The sequence below is a fragment of the Netta rufina genome (genome assembly GCF_964035555.1).
Source record: "Netta rufina genome assembly, chromosome: 7".
Taxonomy (NCBI): Eukaryota; Metazoa; Chordata; class Aves; order Anseriformes; family Anatidae; genus Netta; species Netta rufina.
In genome coordinates this window covers 26,356,011-26,378,286 of record NC_140130.1, presented here as the reverse complement: position 1 = coordinate 26,378,286, position 22,276 = coordinate 26,356,011, and the positions used below count along the sequence as shown (strand labels likewise).

Sequence of the window (22,276 nt, the reverse complement as noted above, 5' to 3'; positions counted from 1 at the left end):
GAACGTTTTGAGTTTAAGCCTAAAATTCAGCATAAGCTTGCTTGCACTCAGAGTGCAAGTCTTGGAGTCTCTGAAGACACTAACATTTCTAGCACGGGTAACAGTGGGCATCCTCAACTCCAGTGGCTGTTGTGCTTCTAACTGCTGTTAGACCAAGTCCAGTCCCTGAGTATAAGTTAATGGCCATTGAACTAAGCACACACACTTCCTCAGTGTGAGCTTAAATCACTGTGCAGTATCGCTTCTAAGCTGTCAACCCAAAATTTCCATTCAGATTTCAAGCTCTGTGGATCAGCTGTATTGCACATATTCTTTTACAGAATCTTTGAATGTCAGTCAGTTACATCAGTGGTGAAATGTTTGGAAGTTTGCTGCCAAAGTGACTTTAAAGAAGTGTAATATCTCTTTGTCACCGATGCAAGCTTAAATTTTTGCTGCATAAACTTATACTATACAATTAGAATCTAATCATCTCTCAGTTTTAATACATCAGTTGTCCGTAATGGATGTTTTAACTTCAGATTTCAACATTTGTGTGGTCACAACCACACAACAAGCTATGAAAAATCATCCCTGGATGTAGGACCAAACTTTCCTCTAGTCTGCAGTTTTTCAGCAAATTTCTTTGTATTTTGATTCAATTTTCTCTATCACAGACCTACCTAGGGATCCTGGTGTACTGGTAACTCTACTCATATTTCTGACTGTAGGCAGAACTCCCTGCATTTGCTTTCCATAGCGGTGATCTGCATACACGGTGTAAGTCTCTGTAACCACAGTTTCCATAAAGTGCTTATCTGAATACCCCCAACACATACACATGCATCCCTACACCCTGCTATGGAACAGCAATTAGTATAACTTCTACTTCTGTGGAAAAGAAAGTTGAGGAATGAAGGAGATGCTGTTCTGCTTTCCTACAGGTATGGTTGTGATAGTCTAAATAAAAAAATGTTTATTTATTAGTATTTGGGATTACTCCTCTTTTTGCTTAAAATGCATGTCAATCTGCAAGAGTTCTCATCAGCTGTATATGGAGGCAGAAGTCTACCTCTGAGCTACCTCTACAAGATGTTGGCTCTTGTCCTGTGAATCTGGACTTTAAAAGAGAAGCTTTAGATCCAACAGTCATTTTGAAATCAGGAGTTGCTGAAACAGGTGATTAAAATTAGATCCTCCTGGTGGCTTCTAACTCTAAGCTTGTGCCAGTTCCATAGGTTTTGAATACAGCAAGATTCAAGAGAGGTTCAGTCAAATATTTTCTTTTAATTTCTGAAAGAAGTAAGAGCTCTAGGTCAAATTTACTTCAAAAATGAATTAATATTTGGTTTGCAAAGGATATAGACCACAGATTTTGTTTGCTGCTCCTGATTTTTAATTCTTTCTCATAACCTGTGTTATCTGAAACTTTCACAAACTGAATTCCATTTTAAACTTAAACTTGTTTTTGTGTGTTTGTGTAGACACAGATCTATTACTCCTACTTCTTTTCCATGGGGCTCTTAGCTGGGTTTCATAGTGTCAGATACACACACACACTTACATCTTTTTCATGTTTCTGGGCTAATAAAAGTGGAAAGCCCTTCAAACTGGGGACTCCAGTTTTGGGGACATCCAACAAAATTGTACTGACTGAAGAAGGTCGTAGAGGTGTAATGAAGGTTCCTGTTCCTGTATCCCTGAGTCCTGTACTTCACTTCAAACCTTTTGAAGTTTCTCGTCATTAGTTATAGTAGTGGTTTATTGTAAATTGAGCTGATGGATGCCTACAATAAGAATAATGATGAAAATGATCATTTTTCCTTTCTGTAGAGTTCAGACTTTGAAGGCCTCTTAGAACCTTACAAATAAGAGAACTAGGCCTTGGAGCTTCAAAGGCAAAGAGTAAGATGAAAAGATGAAAAGAGGTTCCAACCACCCATCTAATTCCCTACAGCCATAAACAAAACATGAAACTGCAAGCCTGTATTTTCACCTTGAAGAAAATGTCCCTTGCATAATATAACCTCAGTGTAAAGTAGTGTTTCTATTATCAAAATTAAAAATAATACAGCTTGTGGAGACAGTGTTAAATCTCATTCTGGTTTACTTATTGTGGTCACCACAATAAAAACAAACAAACAAACAAACATACAAACCCACTCAGCTTCAATTATATGGCCACTGTCAGAACATGTATACCACAGGGAGCAACACTGGGCTTTTCTGTGCAGCCAAGTACCTGTGGACAAAGGAAGCACTGAAGTGCTGAATCAGAAGAGCAACCCTTTGCCCTCAGAGCATGGCCACTGCTGACTTCCCTTGCAAGGAAAACAAAGGGAGACAGGGACATAAGAGAGTGCAAATCAAAAGTTAAAATCCAGACTTCTACAGCAACATCTGTATAGCCAGTGCTGGTGTACAAGTTGGGTCAAGCCTGACTTTCTGCCCTGGGTTATTTGTTTTTTAAAAAAATAAATTATTATACATTTGGGTTTGGGAATGAATTTGCAGAGTCTAATCAAACAAGTCAGAATGCTGACTTCCAGTTACTCTTGAGGGCAGAAACGAATAGTAAAGGACAATGTCCTGAAGTCACCGATTTCCAAGGAAATTACTTTGTGGGGATTCTCTCTCCAGTTCCTGATACTTTCTCTAGATCATACAGATTTGAAGGGATCCACCAGAAAACAACTGTATTGTGAAGAGAGTAAGGGCTATATATTCTTTGTGGGGAATGAAGGCTACATTCCAATATCTAAGGAGCGCTGAGTGGTTACTTTAACACAGAATGGTTCCAGGCCTGTCTAAATTGGGACATCACTAAGATCAGGAAGACATGAAGCAAAGGCTTTGGCATCAGGCTTTTGAGACTGCATTTACTTAATGTTGCTTCTTTTAACAGAGAAGGAACATCTTTAAAGGCTTCTAAAAGGATTTGAATGATTGATGAAAGCAAAGATTCATTTTCCTGATTTCTCACTGATATTTAAATTGACATTTTACTCTGTTATGTTGGTTTTGTAATTAGTTTGCGGGTCACTCCAAGTCTTGTGAATAAACATCATTGGGCTTACTAGTTTTAGTTTTGAAAAGGCTCTGCCTGAAAATGCTGTCAGAGAAACTATAATGAAGCTGCATTTCTTATATCTTCATGCATTAATGCATTACTGATACATTTCTTATATCTGTTTGCAAGATAATTTTATTTTTTATTCACTTATTTTTGGTTGGTTTGTGAAAGATCCCCTCCTACTACCATCTTAGAGAAATTTAAGAACATTAAGACAATCTGTTGATGCCTTCTATATAACTCTGAGAAAACACTTTGTATAGAGACAACTCAGCTCCTTGTAGCTCACAGGTATTTTGTCTTCTTGCATCAGCTATTTCATGAAATGGTCATTAACATGAAAACAAGATCTTTGTTTCTTCAGAGCTTACCTGTTACCCTCTTTTCATTCTTCTATTTTCATCTGTAAGCGATACTCTGACATCCACACTTGTGATGGAAGAGATTGTAATATCACTGTGGAGGAACATATTGGGGTAGGGATGGAGGGAATGAGCAGAAAAACTCAAACCTATAAATGAGGTGACTGGAATTTTCTCAACTGAAAATGAAAAAGCAGAGGGGGAGGGAAGAAAAAGATATCTCTGATTCTCTACCTCATTAAAAGGTTGTAAGGACACATTTGTTCATGCATATGTGTTGGGCAGGCTTTAGTGAAAAGTAAAACTATCATCTTTAATAATTGCTGTAATTAGGGTATCTTATCACATAGCTGTTTGCATAATCTAGATACATGGAAGTGATATATTGAGGAAAGCGTAGTGCATTCAAACCTATGTACCTGATGGGAACATAAAAGGATCTACGATGCATACACCCTCAAGGCACTGCGGTTCTGCACTGTGTCAACATTTTTTATGTTTTTTATTATTTCTCTGGCAGGTTCTTGATATTTTGCTGTTAAATGTACTGTGACAGAAAAATGCATTAAAGTTAGAAAGGTGCTTAGTAATTCTGGAACTGTACTGTACGAAAATACCCTAATTGCTAGGAAGGAGTATTCTAAGCAATATTAGTTCAGCAGGGTAATACAGAAAAAACATGTACGTGACTTATTGTTGATAGCATAGCTTTTCCTAATGTGGTCAGCATTAGGGTAAGAGAATGTAGTAGATAATAGTTAGTAAAGGTGGATAAATGCTTTATCTAAATGTTTCTCAGTTTATTTTTGTTGTACATGATGATTTTCAGCATACATTCCTGGAATTTTGCTGGCAAAGACTCTGGTTTGTAGTGAATGCAAATGTGAAGGCAATTGCCAAATCAATCATATTGGGAATTGCTTTTTTTTTTTTTTTCCTGCTTTAAGTGGTCCAGTCAAGCAGTCAAAGCTCAGCAGCGATACCTTGTGACTAGCAAATCCAAACATTCAGGACCAAGGGTTGAAAAAAAACCACAACCTAGTCAATGTGCATACAGTTTGCAATGGCCAAAATATTCAAGCAAAAATTGATCATTAAAAACTAGATTTTTTTTTTCTGTTCATCTCATCAAGTCATACATTCAGCTAGAAATTATTTTATGAAGGTTAGTAAGTCAAGATATCACAATTAGATTTGGCATTAAAATAAATAATAATAATAATAAAAGTTTAAAATCTCATTAAAATGTATTCTTTTATTAAAATGGGAAATTTTCTGAAAAGATTCTCAACTAATTCTGATCATAACCTACATCTGAAAAAAAAAGTCAAGGAAAAAAAGTCAAATAATAAAATTGTCTTAAAAACAAGCATATGGTGAACAATGGAAAAAACCCAGGTAGCAAATTATATCAAGTTATAATCATTAGGTGCATCAGTGTTATTAATTTCTTTACTTATTTGGTTATTTCACACAGACAATTAAGTAGAAGAAATACAAAAGAAATATCCCACACTTTAAGAAGCTGACTGTCTTAGTCAGAGAAAAATTACAGCTCAGGGCTTTCATGCACTACATGGCCATAACAGATTAGAAATAAAAATGTCATAATGCATCTGATTTTTGATAGGGTCAGGTGTCCATGATATTAATGGTCCCCTAACGATGTTACTGTAGATATGTCAGTTTGGGAAAAGAAGTTGCTATGTCTCCACTCTGACTGTCTTGTGTTTTTCCGAGAATGAGAAGGAGAAGAAAATGGATGCAAAGTTTATAAAAAACAAACAAAACAGGCCAACTAACTTTTCCCCTCAAACAATACAAAGATAGGCATACACACTGTAAGAGAGAAAAAGATAAACTGGTAAGCAGCTGGGAGGAGAGATGAGTAGATAGGGCTATATTTGTGTTTCTTTTATGAGCAATGGCAAGGAAAGATAATCTTTAGAGAAGAATTATATAGTATATATCTTTTCTTTTCCAGAGGAGGTTAGAAACTGTATTTTAAAAGGTCTGACTGTGTTCATTGGAGCAGCTGAAAGAGCTGAAAATCAAGGGAAAAAATGTGTCAAAGCCCTGTAAAAGCCCTGTTAAAAACTCCATTATATTCAAGCAGTTGGAGCAAGCCTGGCAAACTGTCCCAGCATACTTGTCAGATCTTGGCTTCGTGAGATTTGCACGCCTACCCAGGTGGGCTGAAGCAATTTAAATGGCATGGTGTCTGGGCTGTTTACAAATGAGGCTGTGTATTGCTGAACAAGACCTTTTAATCACTGCAGGGCAACTGCTGGAGGCTGATGGGGAAGATGCCAATCAAAGGGCATTGTGACAGCCTGACCAGAAAATCATCTGCTTGATCTAACACAAAAGCCATACCCGATGAATTGAAGTGTACTAAAAAGTTAAATAAAAAAAATACATATTTCATAGCTTAAATACGGTGGAAATGAGTACATGCCAGATAGGCATGTCACCTATGACAGTTTTCAGGGGATCTGAATTAAGCAGCTGGCTGATAGGGACTAGTAAAAGTAGTGAATTTTGTTTGATTTCCCTGTTTTATTATTGTTATTATTATTATTTATTTTTATTATTTATTTTTATTTTAAATTCCTTCCTGAATCAAACACCACAAATTTACTTCCCATTGAAATTTGGCTTTGGGAGAAAGTCAGACTGAAGGTCCAAGCCTCTGTAACACAAGGTGCTGTTCCCTTGCTAATATTCTTTTTAGTTTCATGACTGCCAGCTTAAAGATACAGATGATCTAAAGGCTAGCAACATATTACAGCATACGGTCACCATTCAGTGTCCCAGAAACTTAACATTTTCTCACCAGAAACATCAATATAACACCCAGCCAGAGTACAAGGAAGCATAATCTCAGTTGGCAATGTTCATTAAAGATCCTAATGCTATTTCAAAGGGTTTAGTGAAAACCTCTGCTTATGGTTACCAGACAGCTGGACCCTGAAGTAGCTCTATCTTTTTTGCTACAAATGAAGGTTGAAACCTCTCAGATTTATGCTGGGAATCAGGATTTTATTCCTGTCTGGCTTTCAGAGAGGCACAACCTGACAAGTCCCACATGGATCAGCAAGGAAAAAAGAAAAAGACATTCAGAATCATTTTCTGTTACTGTTAAAAGCTCATTTAGATTCTTTGGATTTTTGATAAGTCATAGTTCTTAAGAAACTGAGATCTAAAATACACATCTTTCTTCTTTGGGCAAGGCTGAGAAAATTGCCCAAAGTCACAGGGCAGGGTGCTGATTAAACTCTGGTCCTCTAAGTCTATAATAAACATATCCTCTGGTCTCAGTAGTCTGTTGAGATAACTAGTTACTCAAATCAAGATTTGTCAGAGTAAGACATAACTCCTCAGTCTCGAAACCTTAGTTTGGCATAGTTCCACCTTGTGAGAGAAAGTGGAGAGAGTGTGCTCTTGACTTTTTTGATTTTATTTTTTTTTATTTTTTTAATGAAAACTGGAAAAATGGGAGTAAAATAGTATATCAAATGTTATCCTAGAAGTAATAACTGAATAACATCTGACTCTGGGCCCCACCTCCATTTAGAGTCTTGTCCTTCCATTATGAATAGGGAGGATGGAGGAGAAGAGGAATATTCCACCTGAGTAAGCCTTTTGGGACTGAACTACCTTATTCTGATTGATACATAGGTTAGTGTATTTTGTTTTTCCTATTTCAGCTGGTTTATTTTAAAACAATCATCCAGAGTTACTTTATAAACGAGGACGGCCGCCCACGAGCTCTAACCTCTCTCCAGTTCTCCACTTTCTCCCTACTAAAGATCTGCAGAATTAGGCAGGCATCAATATACCTGGTTCAGAAGCTTCATTTGGGGGTTCCTCAGTAGCAGAAGCCTGAACTATGTCAGTTTTCAACAGGCACTGTACAAAGAAGCTGGCTTATTTGTATACACCTATAAAGGACAGCCCCTGAAGGGGAGTAAAACAGTGGCATAGTAAAGCTGGCTGTGGATTTGTTTGGATCTATGTCAGGAAGGTTTCACTGCTATTTTCTGTTGTATGGTTAATAAGAAGCATACTGTCTAAGCCGAGTTGACTTTACCCTCTTGCTGTATATGACTTCCTGACCCCCCTCTGGAGCATCCTGACTGGGTTGCAGCACTACAAGATATGAAAAACACATGTATTAACAGAGTGGGAAGCCATGACCCTATTAGACTGTACCATCAGGGAAGCAGTAAATCAGGTAGATTTGGTGCATGATATCAGGAAGCTGAGTTCAGAGACTACAATTACAGGGTATCTTCCTCCCCTCTCTTCAAGCAAGTTCCAAGGAAGATGATTTAAGTCTCCTGCAGTATGTGAAAAAGAGATGTAGGACAGGAGAGTCTTAAAATCATGATCTAATCCTGGTAACTAAATTTTATCCATTTACATCAGATTCTGTTTTTAAGACATTCCTCCCACCTGCGTTACCAGCAATGGATGCTTACCCTGCTAAGAATTCACATCCATCTATTTTAGAGTTATAGCCAACTTTCCCCTCCATAACTTTCCAAAGAGAGCTGTTCTGTGGCAAGGAAGGCTTGATTTGCTACTGTCCATTAAGCTGTGGGATAAATGAACATCACAGATGGAAGGTTATGGATATTATTTCTCTGTGGTTGCTAAAAGTGATGGTGAGAGTGCAAGTGGCCTGGAAATCACACCTCTACCTCTATTCGCCCACTCATCTATTGTAGTGTTGGCAGCAACAGACACCTGCATTTCTGGATCGGTGTTGCAGGGTGGGACAACTAAGAAGAGTTTATCTAGTTGGGATTTATTCATTGCATTGTTGTTTCCCATGAGCTCTAGATAAAAGGTGACAAACCAAGTAAAGCATTCCACAGGGTGGATTTGGCCCAGTGGCTGCCAGTTGAATTGCACAAAATTATATCATTTCACCTAACAGGACAATGTGAGAAAGAATGGTACAGAGATATAGCAGGGAAGATCTAATTAGATGATTATCAGGGGAAAATTTATTTGCCAAGTATAAAGAAGTGAAGTACTGATTTATGTCTGTCTGGAATCTGGTCTTTTGTTTCTAAAACATGTCATGAGAATAAAATGGTTAAGAGATGTAAAAGCTAGAAAGCAATCTCTAGAGAATGTTCATGGAAGAGTAAAATCTATACAACTTCATGTAATAGAGACTAAACTAAAGAAACCACAAGAGTTCCCTCTCTCACTAAACTCCCTGGGACAGATTCAATGCCTCCTGTGAGCAAAAAAGGAACAGAGAATGTCTGCAAAGTCCTCATGGAGTGAATTTGGTAGTAAAAGGAAAGGGAGCCTGGAGGACTCTCAGGTTCTGTTTTTATCTCTGCCACATAACTGTGTGATCTTGGTCAAATCAGAGAGGTCCCTGTGCTCTTGCCTAATCAGTGGAGTGTATCTATAAAGCTGAGAAGAAAAATTTTCCTCAACCCCTTTTCCTGACTTGTTCTACTGGTCTTGTACTTTTCCATAAGTCTCGAGTAAATCAGTTGCATGCAGGGAAGGTTACTTAAAGGTTGATTGTCAAGTATCTCTGGACAAAAAGCTCTCTGTTCAGGGCTGCATGTTACTATTTTTATGAATGGCAATTAAGACTTAGAGTGGTATAGAAGCATCAGTGGAACCAGTAAATGATGCTACCAAGGACTGCACAAATATCATCTGATGTTGCTGTTTGCACTCCGACCTTATAAACAAAAACCTGCAATTCAATAATCTGGAATAAGCTGTCACTTTTTTAACATGAAGTGGCACAATGTGTTCCAGAGGCAGTGGGGGAGCTGGTTTTGCATTGGTAAGATTTATGATAAGGAATTTGAATGAGTGCTGAGGCTAAAGGAAGATAAATCCCTAAAGGCAAATTCTACCAATAATTGAATTACAAAGCCATTATCATGTGCTGAACAGAGCAACTTTATGGCTCTATTGTGACAGGATAAAGCTTGTTAGAATATTTATGTTCATAGGACAACTTTGGCATAAAGATCTCTGAGAGCATGTTCTCTCTTCCACCAATCTGCTAATTATCTTTCCTGTGCGTTGCAGTATTTGTAGAGAAGGAGATGTGCGCAAATCAAGGATGGGGTGCTGAACGTCGGGAGCCATCTGAAAATAACTATCACGCTAAGCACAAATTCACCTGCAGAATTCAACTGGCGTCTAATGGCCAGAAAGAGATTCAGAATAAGTTGTGGCAAGGTGGAGAGAGAGCACATAGACAAATGAGCATTTTGAATGACAGAGGGGTTAAACTGGATTTTCCAAGCTAAGCATCACATTTCTGTCTGGTATTGCTTTGCAGCCACTGTTTACCTACATTTAGTCAGTACTGATAACTCAAAATAGCCAGAACTGCATGGATCTCATTCCATCCACCTTAGTTGAGTCACACTGATATCTATCAGTTATCTACCATCCTTTTCTGAGTGAATAAGTGATATTTTTTCTTTTATTTTCTTTCCTTTTTTTTGTTTTGTTTTGTTTTGTTCTGCACTTATTCATTTCATCTGAGATGTTGGAAAGCTGCATAGCATCTCTGACCCTATAAATATGAGTGAACTACATTTGCACTGGTAGAAGTGGTTCTGCCTGTGGAAAGGGGATAGTAGAATTTCTGTTCATAGAATTATACCATGGCTCAGGTGGGAAGGGACCTTAAAGATCATCTAGTTCCAACACCCCGGTCATGGGCAGGGATGCCACTGACTAGATCAGGTTGGCCAAAGCCCCATCCAACCTGGCCTTGAACACTACCAGGGATGTACATGTATTTCCAGCCTTTAATTTTTGGCCATTTTCACGGAGACTTCTCTAAACTAATGTTGTCATTTATTGCTGAGGTTAAAAGACATTTGAACTTTGCTGTGGGTGTGTACAATACATGGAATACATATGAAAAGTTTGCCATCATATTTCTTGTGTGTGTAGGCCCACATACTGTGTCACTATGTCTGAAGTCAAGCATCCAACAGTAGAGGTATCCAAAGCTGATTTTCAGAATGCACATGGCAGTGAGATGGAGTCTTTATAGCCTGGTGCTTTGACTTTGTTTATGAAAAAGAATATTTTGAAAGTAAAAGTTCACCATGTGGAAGTTTTTGCTGTCTTCATAGTGATGCCTTTCTGTAGTTCTGAGTGGTCTGACCGCCTTGCAAGCTTTATCTTTTCCCAGCAGCCATAAACAATTGCTTTTTCCTATAACAGTGAATAAAAAGGTGGAAGAAATGGAAACACAGGATAACAGGGGTTCTATTGAATTCCACAGAATCAGAGAATGGTTTAGACTGGAATGGGCCTCTGGAGGTCTTCTGGTCCAACCCTCCTGCTCAATCTGGGCCATCTAGAGCAACTTGCCCAGGACCATGTCCAGATGGCTTTTGAAGGTCTCCAAAGAGGTAGACTCCACAAACTCTCTGGGCAAGTTCTGTGGCTGTGAAGAGCTGACAGGCCTAGGAAGACAAGATTTTAGTAATATGTCAGTCAAAGATATGACAAGGGGTCAGTCACAACAGAAATATGCCAACTAGGGTTTGCCCTTCAATGTGCAGTGCCAGACTGCTTTTATTTATATATATTTTTTTTTCACCTAGTTCTAAAGCAGAGGATGATTCTGGGTCTTTTACTTGTTCTGCTTCTCATGGTGGATGTAGAATCTGCATTCAGAGCAATTACTGTGCTGCAGCCACTGATATCGATTTGCAAAGCTCTCAAGTGCAGATGACTACTTAGCAGACTTGACAGGAATTAAAATTTTAGAAAGCAACCTTGTAATAGGACTGTTAGATTGTTACATATTTCATAATATGAGCATCTTCTGTAAAGGCAGGGGGGTCACTTATGTTCCTCTTGGCTTTTTAAAATCCTCATTTCCTAAAAGATTTTTTTTTCTCTTCTTCTTTTTCCTTTCAAAACTTCCAGACAGTTATACCAACAAAATACAAAAAAAAAAAAAAAAAAAAAAAAAATAATTGGAAAAATACAATGGACAGAAGGTGTTGCTAGCATATCTCTGGTATACTGAAGTTTCAGGGAGTATTACAGAAAGAGTGAGATTAAAGGAACAGACAAAGGGCATGCTGGTATTTTACCATAAGTTGAAAACATAAAGAAATGCAAGAAGAAAAGTTTGTTGATGTATATGTGATAGATTGGTCTTTGAGAATGGATGCTAAAAGGGAAGAACAGAACCAAGAAATAAGAGAACAAAGTGCTACCAGCATAGCTAAAAAAGTTGCTCAGAATAGGGCATGGCAAGGCTTTTGCTGTTTATTTTCAGAGAAATACCTGAATGCAATCAGTACTTCAGTGAGTCTTAGAGTATTTCTGACCTGTACCCCTGTTCTATGTAGGGTGCTTGGTTTATAGGCTGTTAAACACACAACACTTTTCTCTTGCTTATTTAACTTGCAAAGAGCACTTTGACCACATTGCGTGGACTATGTGCACAAAAGGTATTGAAGTACAATGGGAAATTGTCTCAAGTTTGAAACATTGAGTTTGAGGCTTTGGGGTTATCTAGGGCAAATCCAGCAAGTAATTTTCTTCTTCCATGTGTAAGCTTGTATTCAGTGATCATTCTAGTTTTGGTAGAAGAACTTTTAAACCCAGTCACCAGTCAGAACTGGAATTTCCTTGTAATAAGTTATGTTTATTCATTCTGTTTCATAGTAATGCTTAACACAATTACTTAATGATACTCAGGCTTGGAGAATTTCATGGTGCTCACCTGCTAAGGATGATTTTTTTTTGTCTTTTCCCTTTATTTACAGTCCATAGTTTATCTACAATTCATGTTTTTAAATTTAGGTAGTAAATATGTGCCGCAGGTGTGCTGCGTTACCTGCTTTGGGGCACTTATTTGTTCACATGTGGATGCCTGCAGGTATCAAGACATCTTATACTCATTGGAGAGAAACAGTCCATTCTAGGATGAAGTTTGTCTTCTCATGAATTTATGTCTAAAACAGTGCAGATGAACCACAATACAAAACTGACTGTTTCTCTGCACTGCCTGCAGAGGTATTTGAGGCTGGTTAGTTCAGAGGTCTATAGTATATAACTGGGTAAAGTGTATATTTCTTTATGTGATTTTTCGGGTAGTACGAAGGGATACACAGAGCTACCATGGGACAAGACAGCATGAATGTGACATTTAAAGTCTTCTGAACAGTAGGCCTTCAGCAGGATCTAGATGTGGGTAATATGTTTCTGGATAGCAGCTATACCAGTACATCTAATACTGATTTGAGAAAGTATGTATTTATATTTTGCCCATCCTTTGTAACTGATTATTCTTTGCTATCACTGTTGTCAGGCCAGTGTTATGCAAGGGCCTGACTGTGACCTTGTGCTGTCACAAATAAATTAGGCCTGTTATATTGAAATGATGGAATGGGTGTTCTCTCGGGTTGGAAGAAAGATATATAGCTAAAGAGACGTGGATGTGATTCTTATCTCTAGCTCAGATGTTCTGCTTGACTTTAGAAACTCCCTTAGCTTCTCTGGGCTGTGGTTTTCTTCTTAGTTTCACATCACATTTCTAATTTGTAGGGGGTTAGACGATATCAAAAGAAATGAAGCCCTTGAGTAGAAGAATAACGTTTATCATGAGTCATATTTCAGCCAACCTTGTCCTGTCCATCCTTGGTACAATTGATGACTTAATTCTGCCTTGAGCTGAAGCTTCTGCAATCCTAATACTGGCTGTCCTAGCATGAGATGAAGTAATACACAGGTCACTACAGCTGTAGCCTTCTAACTTTCTGGGGTTGGTGGACCGAGATATTTATACATTACTGGTAAGACATTTCAGAGTTTGATGTAAATTATGGCTCATATCAGAAGTGGAAACATCAATGACAATCACGTTCCCTCTGTCAGTGAGATATCTCTCTCTTTTTTTTTTTTTTTTTTTTTTTTTCTTTTTTTTTCTTGTTGCCATAATAGATGCAATAGAAGTGTTTCTTGGGGTCAGAATAGAGCTGTGAGAAAGCAACTCTTAAAACACCTGACTGTAGGCTTGCAGGCTTTAACTAAGGCAACAAGTTCTTTGCTGAAAGAAAACCGTTGTTGCATGTCTCTGAAGAGACAAAGTGTTCAAGTCCATGGGATATAATCCTTTTTTCTTTGATGAGTTCACATCCCCATAGGGCTGTGTCAGGTCAGGAGGAGGTGTGCACTGAAGAAGCTGAGCTGTATTATATGGAATAGCCCAGTTCCAGGTGTGCTTAAAGCCTGATGAATAAACAAGGATAAAAAGGAGATATGCCAAATTACAAGATTAATCCCTCTGTATTTTTAGGGCTGTTTGTCACTAGCATATATCTATCCTGAACTGTATTGTAACCATTAAGCCCAGCATTTTGACCCTAAATCTACTGATGATAGTAGGTGAAGGAAAAATGCCCTAGGAAGGTGCTCCCTTCCCACACACTTGGTGTCAATCATCAGGAAGCAGAAATTTTAAATAAATGTTGATTGGTTAGGAGAAAAAAAATATGTTATAAGAGCTTTTAAAGATGGCAAAGAGGTGAAAGCAATGCTAGCTTAGACTTTTCTGAAACTTTCAAGTCCCCAGCAGAGGAGAACTGAAGGGAAAAAAAAAAAAAAAAAAGATTTTTTACTAAAGAATTGTTACAGATTTTGTCAGCGAAGCTAAGGATTAATCAGATAGTCTTGTTATAGTTAACATTTTTGTAATGGTTATTAGTTAATGCACATGATGATTAAGGACTAGAGCTGCATCTGATTGCAGTCAGTGGGAACTGAATTAAGGTCTAAATCACTGTTTGAACCTCACTTTTGATTTCCTGAAAAATAATGAGACTTTGAACAGAGCAACATCTAATTTGTCTATCAATGGAAATTAATGTTTATCTTCACTCATGCATCTATTAACTTGGAGGTCAGGCAGCTAACATGAAACTGTAGGTTTAACCCTAGGATTTTCTAGGATTATCGCTTGTTTGACAGGGCTAAAACTAGAAACAAGACTGATTGTCAGAGTCGCTACTGAGGCTACTTTAAAACAGAGTTGGTACCCACCTGCAGTCAGTAATGCAGTAATTCAGACTATGCATCAAACTAGTGGCTGTTTGGACTCTCCCAGTAAGTTGTCAAGGCCACCAGTGCTGGTGAAGTGGAACATCAGCAAAGGAAGCAAAGCCTGAGTCCATAAACCCCCTATTTGGTCAGTGTCTTTATGCTGTTACTTCTTAATTCAGAGTGAACAAGTGATCATTTTCTGAATCAATTTGACATTTCTTTTATTAATGGAACACTGTTTTTATTAGATCAGAAATGATAAAATGTCTCAGAATGAAATGGATTTTTAAAATTTATTAATTAATGAGGGAATATTGATCATTAAGAGTGTCAATTAAGCAAATGCACATAAAATGTCAAATATAAAGGAACAGCTATAATTAGTATGATGGCAAACACTGTTATCTCATCAATTAAAGTATGCTGTATCCCACCCTGAGCTGAAATACATCTTACCAATCAAAGCAGGGGATACACTAGAAGGTCAGGTGCCAATGAAAAGAGAAACAAGTCTCCAGGTGGAGAGTAGAAATGAAGTAAATGCATCAAAAATAAAGAACTCATAAGTACAACGGTATCAGTTCACTGAAAATGTAGATTTCTTTTTTTTTTTTTTTTTTCAAATTTTCATGTTTATTTTATGGAAAACTCCAAGAGGCTTTTAAAATGATCAGCTTTTAATTTTAAGTGTGAGTTTAGGTCCAGCTAAACAGAAACATGTGAAATGAATGTCCCAGATATCACCTGTGGTATGTCTTGCTTTAATGCATTTGCATCAATCTGCCTCTTGCAGGTCTATGATGGGGTCCGGTAGAGAGCCAGATCTCGTGCACCTGGAGGCAAAGACAGTGGATGGTCGTAAGTACATCAGCTTCCTAAGACTGTGGTATTCTGCACTGCCCTCATATTCTTGTAACTACACAATATCATGATGGAGATCTGAGTATTTACTGATCCTGTCATTTAATATGAGGGGTTTGACTTGTCCAAGGTAAGTCTGTCAGAAGAAAAGTTGTTCCAAGATTGGAAAAAAAGTTGGTATTAACAAGCTGTGAAACAAGGAGATAATATGGAAAGGAAGAGTAGGTGATAAGCAGTAATTGAATCAGAATATACAGCATTTTTCTTTCTTTTTTTTTTTTTTTTTCTCTCTCTTTTTTTTTTTCCCCACATGATTTTTGTTCATAGGAGAAAAGTTCCTGTGTCACAGAGCCTGTCTGTTTGTTTCACACAACAAAAATCATACTATCATTTTGTACATAGCTGTACCAAACTGTTTCAGTAGACCAGGGATACTCTGCCTTAGGTACTACATTTGAAAACACCTCATTTCTCTTGCATTAAAAATATTTTAATGACCACCCTGAATGTATTCTTCACTGTTATTGTTTGTCCTGTCATTGTCCTTCACTTTCATCAGCTATTCTCCCTTCCTTTGCCACTTGAGGTGCTTTTCTCCATTCCAGCAGCTGCATTTACCTGCAACTCCAAAATATTCTCTTAATTGGCTGTAAATTCTCTCAGGCACCCTGAGCCACCCGCTGGCCTTTCCTCCTCCCACCCGTGCTTCCTCGAGGTTTTTATTTGAGCTCCCCTGCCTTTGCAGATCTTCCTCCATGGATTTCTTTTCCACAGCAGTGGATTGCCTCAGGCAGGCATCACACTAAAAACCTGTCTGGCATGGATCCTATCATTTTAATTCCATATTGTTTCCTCTGTAAATAGCAATTTTATTGCAACATAGCAAGCAGATTTGTACCGTTTCCAATATGTAAGTATTAATGATGAAGTCAATTAATTCCTTTAAAAAAGGATGAAATTCTTCCCTGAATTGTACCCCAAAATGTAGTGGTGTTACTTAAAATGTATATTCTCTCATTGGAAACTTTAAAACTGTATGAAAAGGTAACAGTAAGTAATAATTTTTTTTTAACTCACTAAAATTCAGCATGAAAGAGAATTTTTTGGAAGATGAATTTTGAAAAGAAACAGTTGTGATAGAAATCATAAAGTTTTAAAGGTCTTTCAATTTCAGGATATGCAAGATTAGTAAAAGCGAAAAAATTTATTATCTCTATTTCTTATCATTTGTGTTCTCTGGTTATTATTTCTCCTCTCAATTTCACTTACCTGAACATGGTGGCAAGGCTGGAGACATGAAGCTTTCTATTTCTCAGGACACGTTAAATGGGAAAGAAAGATTCAAGTAGCACAGTGTCTAATTCAGCACAAAACATTAATCTTATAATGCATTGGGAATTTGAGGTCATTGAGACAAAGTGCTGCAATCAGTGTTTAAGGAGCTATGTTATGGTGATCCTTTTGAGGGATGTTCAGCTCACACTGGGTAGAGAAGATGCCATGCTCCAAACAGCATGAATAGTCTTGTTTTAGTTCTTAACATGTAATAAGAACATTTTGCAGACCTGTAACACAATTCTGCAAAAAATTTATCGAGTGCTTAACAAATTAATATGCTTTAGTATAGGTCTTAGCATGCAAACAAAAAAATCAGGTAGATGAAACTGGCCTTGCTGGGGAGGCAGGCACGTTAATGAAGAATTATGGAATAGTAAATTATTGCTCATCAGCTGAGCTCTAGGAATTGATTCTGTGCACTTGTTTTGGCTTAGTTGAGAGGCTACACGACTTACATTTCTCTGTTTAGGCAGTGACGGAATTACTAATATAAATCCAACAGTGTTGTCCAACCTTCAGCCAGTGGTGACCTCCCTTGCAAACCAGCCATTGGGCTGAAATTTCTGCTCATGAATTAGGAGGTCCCCAGCTCATCAGGAATAAAAGACAGTAAGTGCATGCTGTGTTTTGCCAGTTCTTCCAGGGAGCACAGGTCACTGGCAGAGGACTGTAGGTCCTTTGAGACTTTGAGACTGAAGCAAGCTGAGAGTAAAAACATGGGGAACTCTTGTTACTATGACCAATTTGGTGTATTCAGGTCTCTTGGCTACTAGAGCCTTATTCTAAGTGCTAAATCTGTTCCTCTTTCCTGGAAAAAGTAACCATAACCCTCCAATTGATGAGCAAACCTTTCTCCTCTGGAATGAAGCTGGTGTGTTGCTGCTGGTAGGGTGATGAGGTAAAGTGTGCTGAAGTGAGAAAGATACATTTTTTATCAAGGTGAGGCAAATTTGAAAATATTATTTATTTATTTATTTAATGTATATTCTTGCATTTAGTTATTTATAGTTTGTTTGGGAGATCTCTTTTGATGGTTAACCAAGTGTAAAAATTCTATAAAGGGATTAAATTTGTGAAGATAAACTTGACAAAACAAGACAGGGAGAAAGAAGGAAAGAAAAGGAAGGTGGTGTGAAAGCAACCACACAATACATACAGTAAAATAAAAGACCCAGAGGTGGAAATATAAGGGCTAAACAAAAACCTGTTTCATTCAGTACAGATAGGAAAACAACCTCACTCTTTTGCTGGCTTTTCTTTTTTTTTTTTTTTTTTTTTCCCCAGCAGAAACTGAATGCTACAACTGCAGCTTTAGGTGAAAGAAGGAGAAATGTCAGCAGAGTATGGTGTTAGCCCATCTCCCTGGCAGGGTTGCCTGAGAACATCTATCAGCAACAACTTTAGTATTGGGCTTTCCCTGTTAGAATACCAATAACTTGCTGTCTCTGCTCCCTGATTACGGTCTGTCTGTACATTTTATTTATTGTATTTATATACATAATGTAAAAGGTTTACAAGAACCAAAATAGGAGTCTCTTAGCAGGTATAAATCAATGCAACTTCAGTGGCATGTTGATTTACACTTGCTGAGGATCTGGCTGGCAGTGCTGTACCTGTGCTCACATTCTCCTTTTAAGTCCTCCTCATGATCCACTGATGAAACAGTAAACAAACTAGAATGCAGGTAACACTAAACAAACTGAGTAAAGACTGTACAATTAAATTGTATTGATGGAGGCAGATTTGCAGGGCTAATCATTGCTGTTCATGTTTTTAAACCTGTTGTGTAAATCTTGGACAGCACCAGACATATTTTCATCTCATCAAATGTCCAAATGAAGAAGTAATGTTTCTGTTTATTTTTTAAAGGCTTAAGGCACAATCCTAGTAAAGCTGGGGTTGAGTGTACAGTAGGAAAAACTGTTTATTTCCAGTTGGAAGAAGTTCATTTGAACCTTATCTCACATTTCCATTTGTATGCCTGGGTTTCCCTGGTGTTCTGCTTAGGTTTTGGAACAGGAACAAAGTAAGCTGTCAAAGTCAGCAGGAACTGTGATATTTTTTTTGCCTGGTTTCAGGTCAAAACCCCAGTAAGACAAGTAAACCCCTACAGTTCTTAACCATGATAAGCTTTCCTTTGTTACATTCATCATCGTAGTCAGCAGGCAGAGTAATTGGTGAGAGTTAAATCCAGGTTTTCTCAAATGCAACTTAAGGTGCTTTCAGGATGTGTATAACTTAATGGTACGAGGGTGTTAGTTTTTAGTTAGTTTGTTTTTTAAAGAATAACCTCAAAAGACCCTTAATTAATGGTTTTATCTGATTTGAGCTAGGTAATATTACCCCAGCAAGGCTCAATTCAGGCTAATTGACAAGATATTTTTTTATGAGAGTGATCCTTGTTAAGTAATCTGGGCTGTTGGTAGGGATTAGCAAAATGGATTTCCTCAAGGCATTTGGAGACTAACTGGCCTTAGACTCTTAGGGAGTCTAAGAGTTTGTATAGGTGCAGGTCAAGAAAACCAACTTTGTTTGGTCAACCATCGTTTGCTTAGATGACTGCAGATGGATGTCAATTGATTTTTTTTTTTTTTTTTTAAATGTGCAGATGAAAGAAGCTAAGGAGCTTTCTTAAATGCTGTCAAAAAAAAAAAAATATATATAGACCTCCTGATATTTAAAATGTACTTCTGTTTACTTTTCTTCTTCTTGATATACATAGCAACTTTCCTTAGTGAAAGGTAATTAAGGTACTTCTGTGATTGCAGGGAAGACCAAAATCTCACCTGTGGGCAGTTGACATGGTCTGCTTGCTGACCAGCAGGGGCTGAGTATCCTGCTCATGGTATCTAAATCACAAAGTTGTACTAGGACTTTAATTTATGTTCTCTCAGAATGTGGAAAAAAAACAAAACAAAACAAAAACTAAACAACAAAATAATCACTGCTGTGAGAGGAGAAAAAAAAGTAAAAAGAGTTAGCAAGTGGGAAATTTATTTACATAGTGCATTAAACACGTGCAGTGATTTTTTTTTTTTTTTTTCTGATTTTCCTGACTGTAGCTGATGATTAGTATTTGTCTTGGAGAATGATTTTTTTTTTCCCAATTATATCCTCATGATAGAAATGGTAAAGGATATACTTCCCCATTCAAAGAAAGACTTCTGACTCTGACATGCAATGAAGAAAGAGTAGTAGCAGGATAAAAACAGATTTGTGAGTTAGTTAGTAAATGGGCTCGCTCCAATTCATTGGTTTTCATTGCTGGTTAAGTGCTTTGCAGTTGCTGAGCCCTCGAGAGTTGTGAATATATTTCTATATCATAAATGTTTCACAAATCAACATTCATTCCCAACAGATGGGAATGAATAAAGAACAGTCATGTTGTGTTTAAAAAAATAAATAAATAAAAAATTGGGAAGATTAAAGTACGAGAACATTTAATTAAATAGTGGAACTCATCACTGGAAGTTGTGGTTGCTCAAGCTTTACCTGGACATCCGAGGCATATGGACAAATTCTTGTGATCTTTTCAAGGCTTCTCTTACTAGTCACTGTTGGAAATGGGTTACAGATCCGTATCTTTAAATGAGATATGGTACTACCATGTTCTTATGGTTCGTTAGTTAAAGGATCTCACTCACCCTTCAAAAAATCAAGAAATGATCCCTAATATCTAAGTTGCTTAGTAATGAACAGAGATACACCATAGTAAATCTGGAAGACCAACAAGCATTGTATGGATACTCTGTATAAACTCCTGATCTGTCCATAGTGTATTTCTTTGTAGAGAACAGAACACTTTCTTCAATTAATTAGACAAGAGGGGGAATAAAAAATGGGAAGAATAATATATTTACAGTTATCACAGTGAATATTTTCTCTGACTCTTTTTCCAAAGACATCCATGAACGTTTAGACTGGAAAGCAGTGGGTATTAAAGTTTGAGCTGTCATCCAAAATAACACTCAGCAACAAAGTGTCCTGAAGGAATTCTCCCTCTGCTTTTTGAAAGATTTTGATACTCTTCTGTGTATTTTTGCAGAGGCTTGCCAACTTCCAGTAACCATGAACAACCTTCCATCTCCACCAGCTAAGCCAAAAACATGTCTTTGGAATATATTGCCCTTGAGAACATATTAGCATAGAGCTCAAGCTAAACAGAAAAGAGTAAAACATATCATGGCACAGGGTCCCTCTAGCTCTCAATTCCTGCTATATGTTAGCATCTGCGATTCTCTTTCACTGACGCAGATTAATTTTGTCAGAGGTTTCCCTTACAAGATGTCTCCTCCATTCTTGTTCTGTGACTTTCCTTGCTTCCTCTTTAGAAATAGTTACCATTCCCAGAGAAGAATCCTAGTTTACATGTCTAAAACTGTCTAAATCAAAGTGTCTGGGGGGGATAAGAGCTGGAAGTTATGTTCTTCTCTCCAGGCGCAGCATGACTTTCTTGTTGTATATTAAAAACAGCAGCTGTTGTTGGAGGTGAGGGTTCTGGAAATGAAAAGCATAAAGTCCTAATTACCTATGGCAGGGAAAACATCTGTGTGGGAAAACTAATGAAATTAATTCCAAAGCTTAGCAACTGAATACATTAATTGACATTAATTAATGCTAAATTACAAAGCTCTGCCAATGGAATCACATAGAATGTCCATGAGAATGAGACGCTGAAACAAAATCCTTGAGTTCATGTGAGCAAAACAAAAATTCCCTTAGGAAAAATGAGAGATCCAGACACTGCAAGAAGCCTGCTTTGTCTTCTTTCTGTCTCCCATAGCAGAGGGAGCTTTTTTTGGTGTGCACATCTCAGGGTTTGACTGTTTGGGAGATTAGTTTAAGCAATTTCAGAACTCTGCCCTTTAGTACTTATTACTGGCATTTTAGAATTGAAGCCATGGAGAATTGCACTGTAAAAGTTCACAGGAATTGCCTTAGTAAATCTTCATCAATGGTACAATCACTGCTGCACAGACTCCAGTGATCACAGCAGAAATAGACATAGTCACCATTCCTCCATTAATACAGGATTGAAAAAACTTCAGTCACCTCTAACAGATGTCAGCCTGAACTGCTCTCTATAGTCTCTTGTGGAGGAGATTCCTTAATCTTCTGTGATGGCCTGTCTCAGCAGCACCCATCCTGCTACCTCCATGTGTTTGCAGGGTAGATAATGTGTTTGTGTGGGAAGCATGATGGCACTGCAGTCTCCTCCTAATGCTTCACAAAGAGCCACTGTGCCTGTGGAAGTAAAAGAAAACAATGGCAGTAGTGTAGAAAGAAAGAAACGAGGTGAGAAACAGAAGTCCAACCCTATAATAACTCTAGGCCAGGTGATTTAATCCCGTGTGTGAAAAGCCACCCAGTCTTGCCAATAGGACAGCTCAGGGCCAGCCATGTCGACTGACTGTTCAGCACAGTGCTTTGCTGTTGAAGCTAAGAATTGCCAGGCATTTCACCCAGGACCCTTCTTGAGACTGAATGAGAGGGGATGAATGTGACGAAATGTAAAGGGCTGTCCATCGTATAACGGATTCAATTCACAGGAGAAGTGGGAAATAGTTGTGCTGCAGATGGACAGATT

The 22,276-nt window shown here is 37.8% G+C and overlaps 1 protein-coding gene across 1 annotated transcript in view; it reads left to right on the top strand.

Annotated features, from left to right (window-relative positions):
- Positions 1 to 22,276, top strand: part of LOC311211165 (VPS10 domain-containing receptor SorCS1-like) — a gene marked incomplete at both ends in the record, with an annotated part of 286,853 nt that overhangs the window by 191,058 nt on the left and 73,519 nt on the right. Inside the window, one exon of the mRNA XM_084289719.1 lies at positions 15,284 to 15,348. Within this exon, the coding sequence (XP_084145845.1) occupies positions 15,284 to 15,348 (65 nt within the window). The remainder of the gene's footprint in view (positions 1 to 15,283; positions 15,349 to 22,276) is intronic.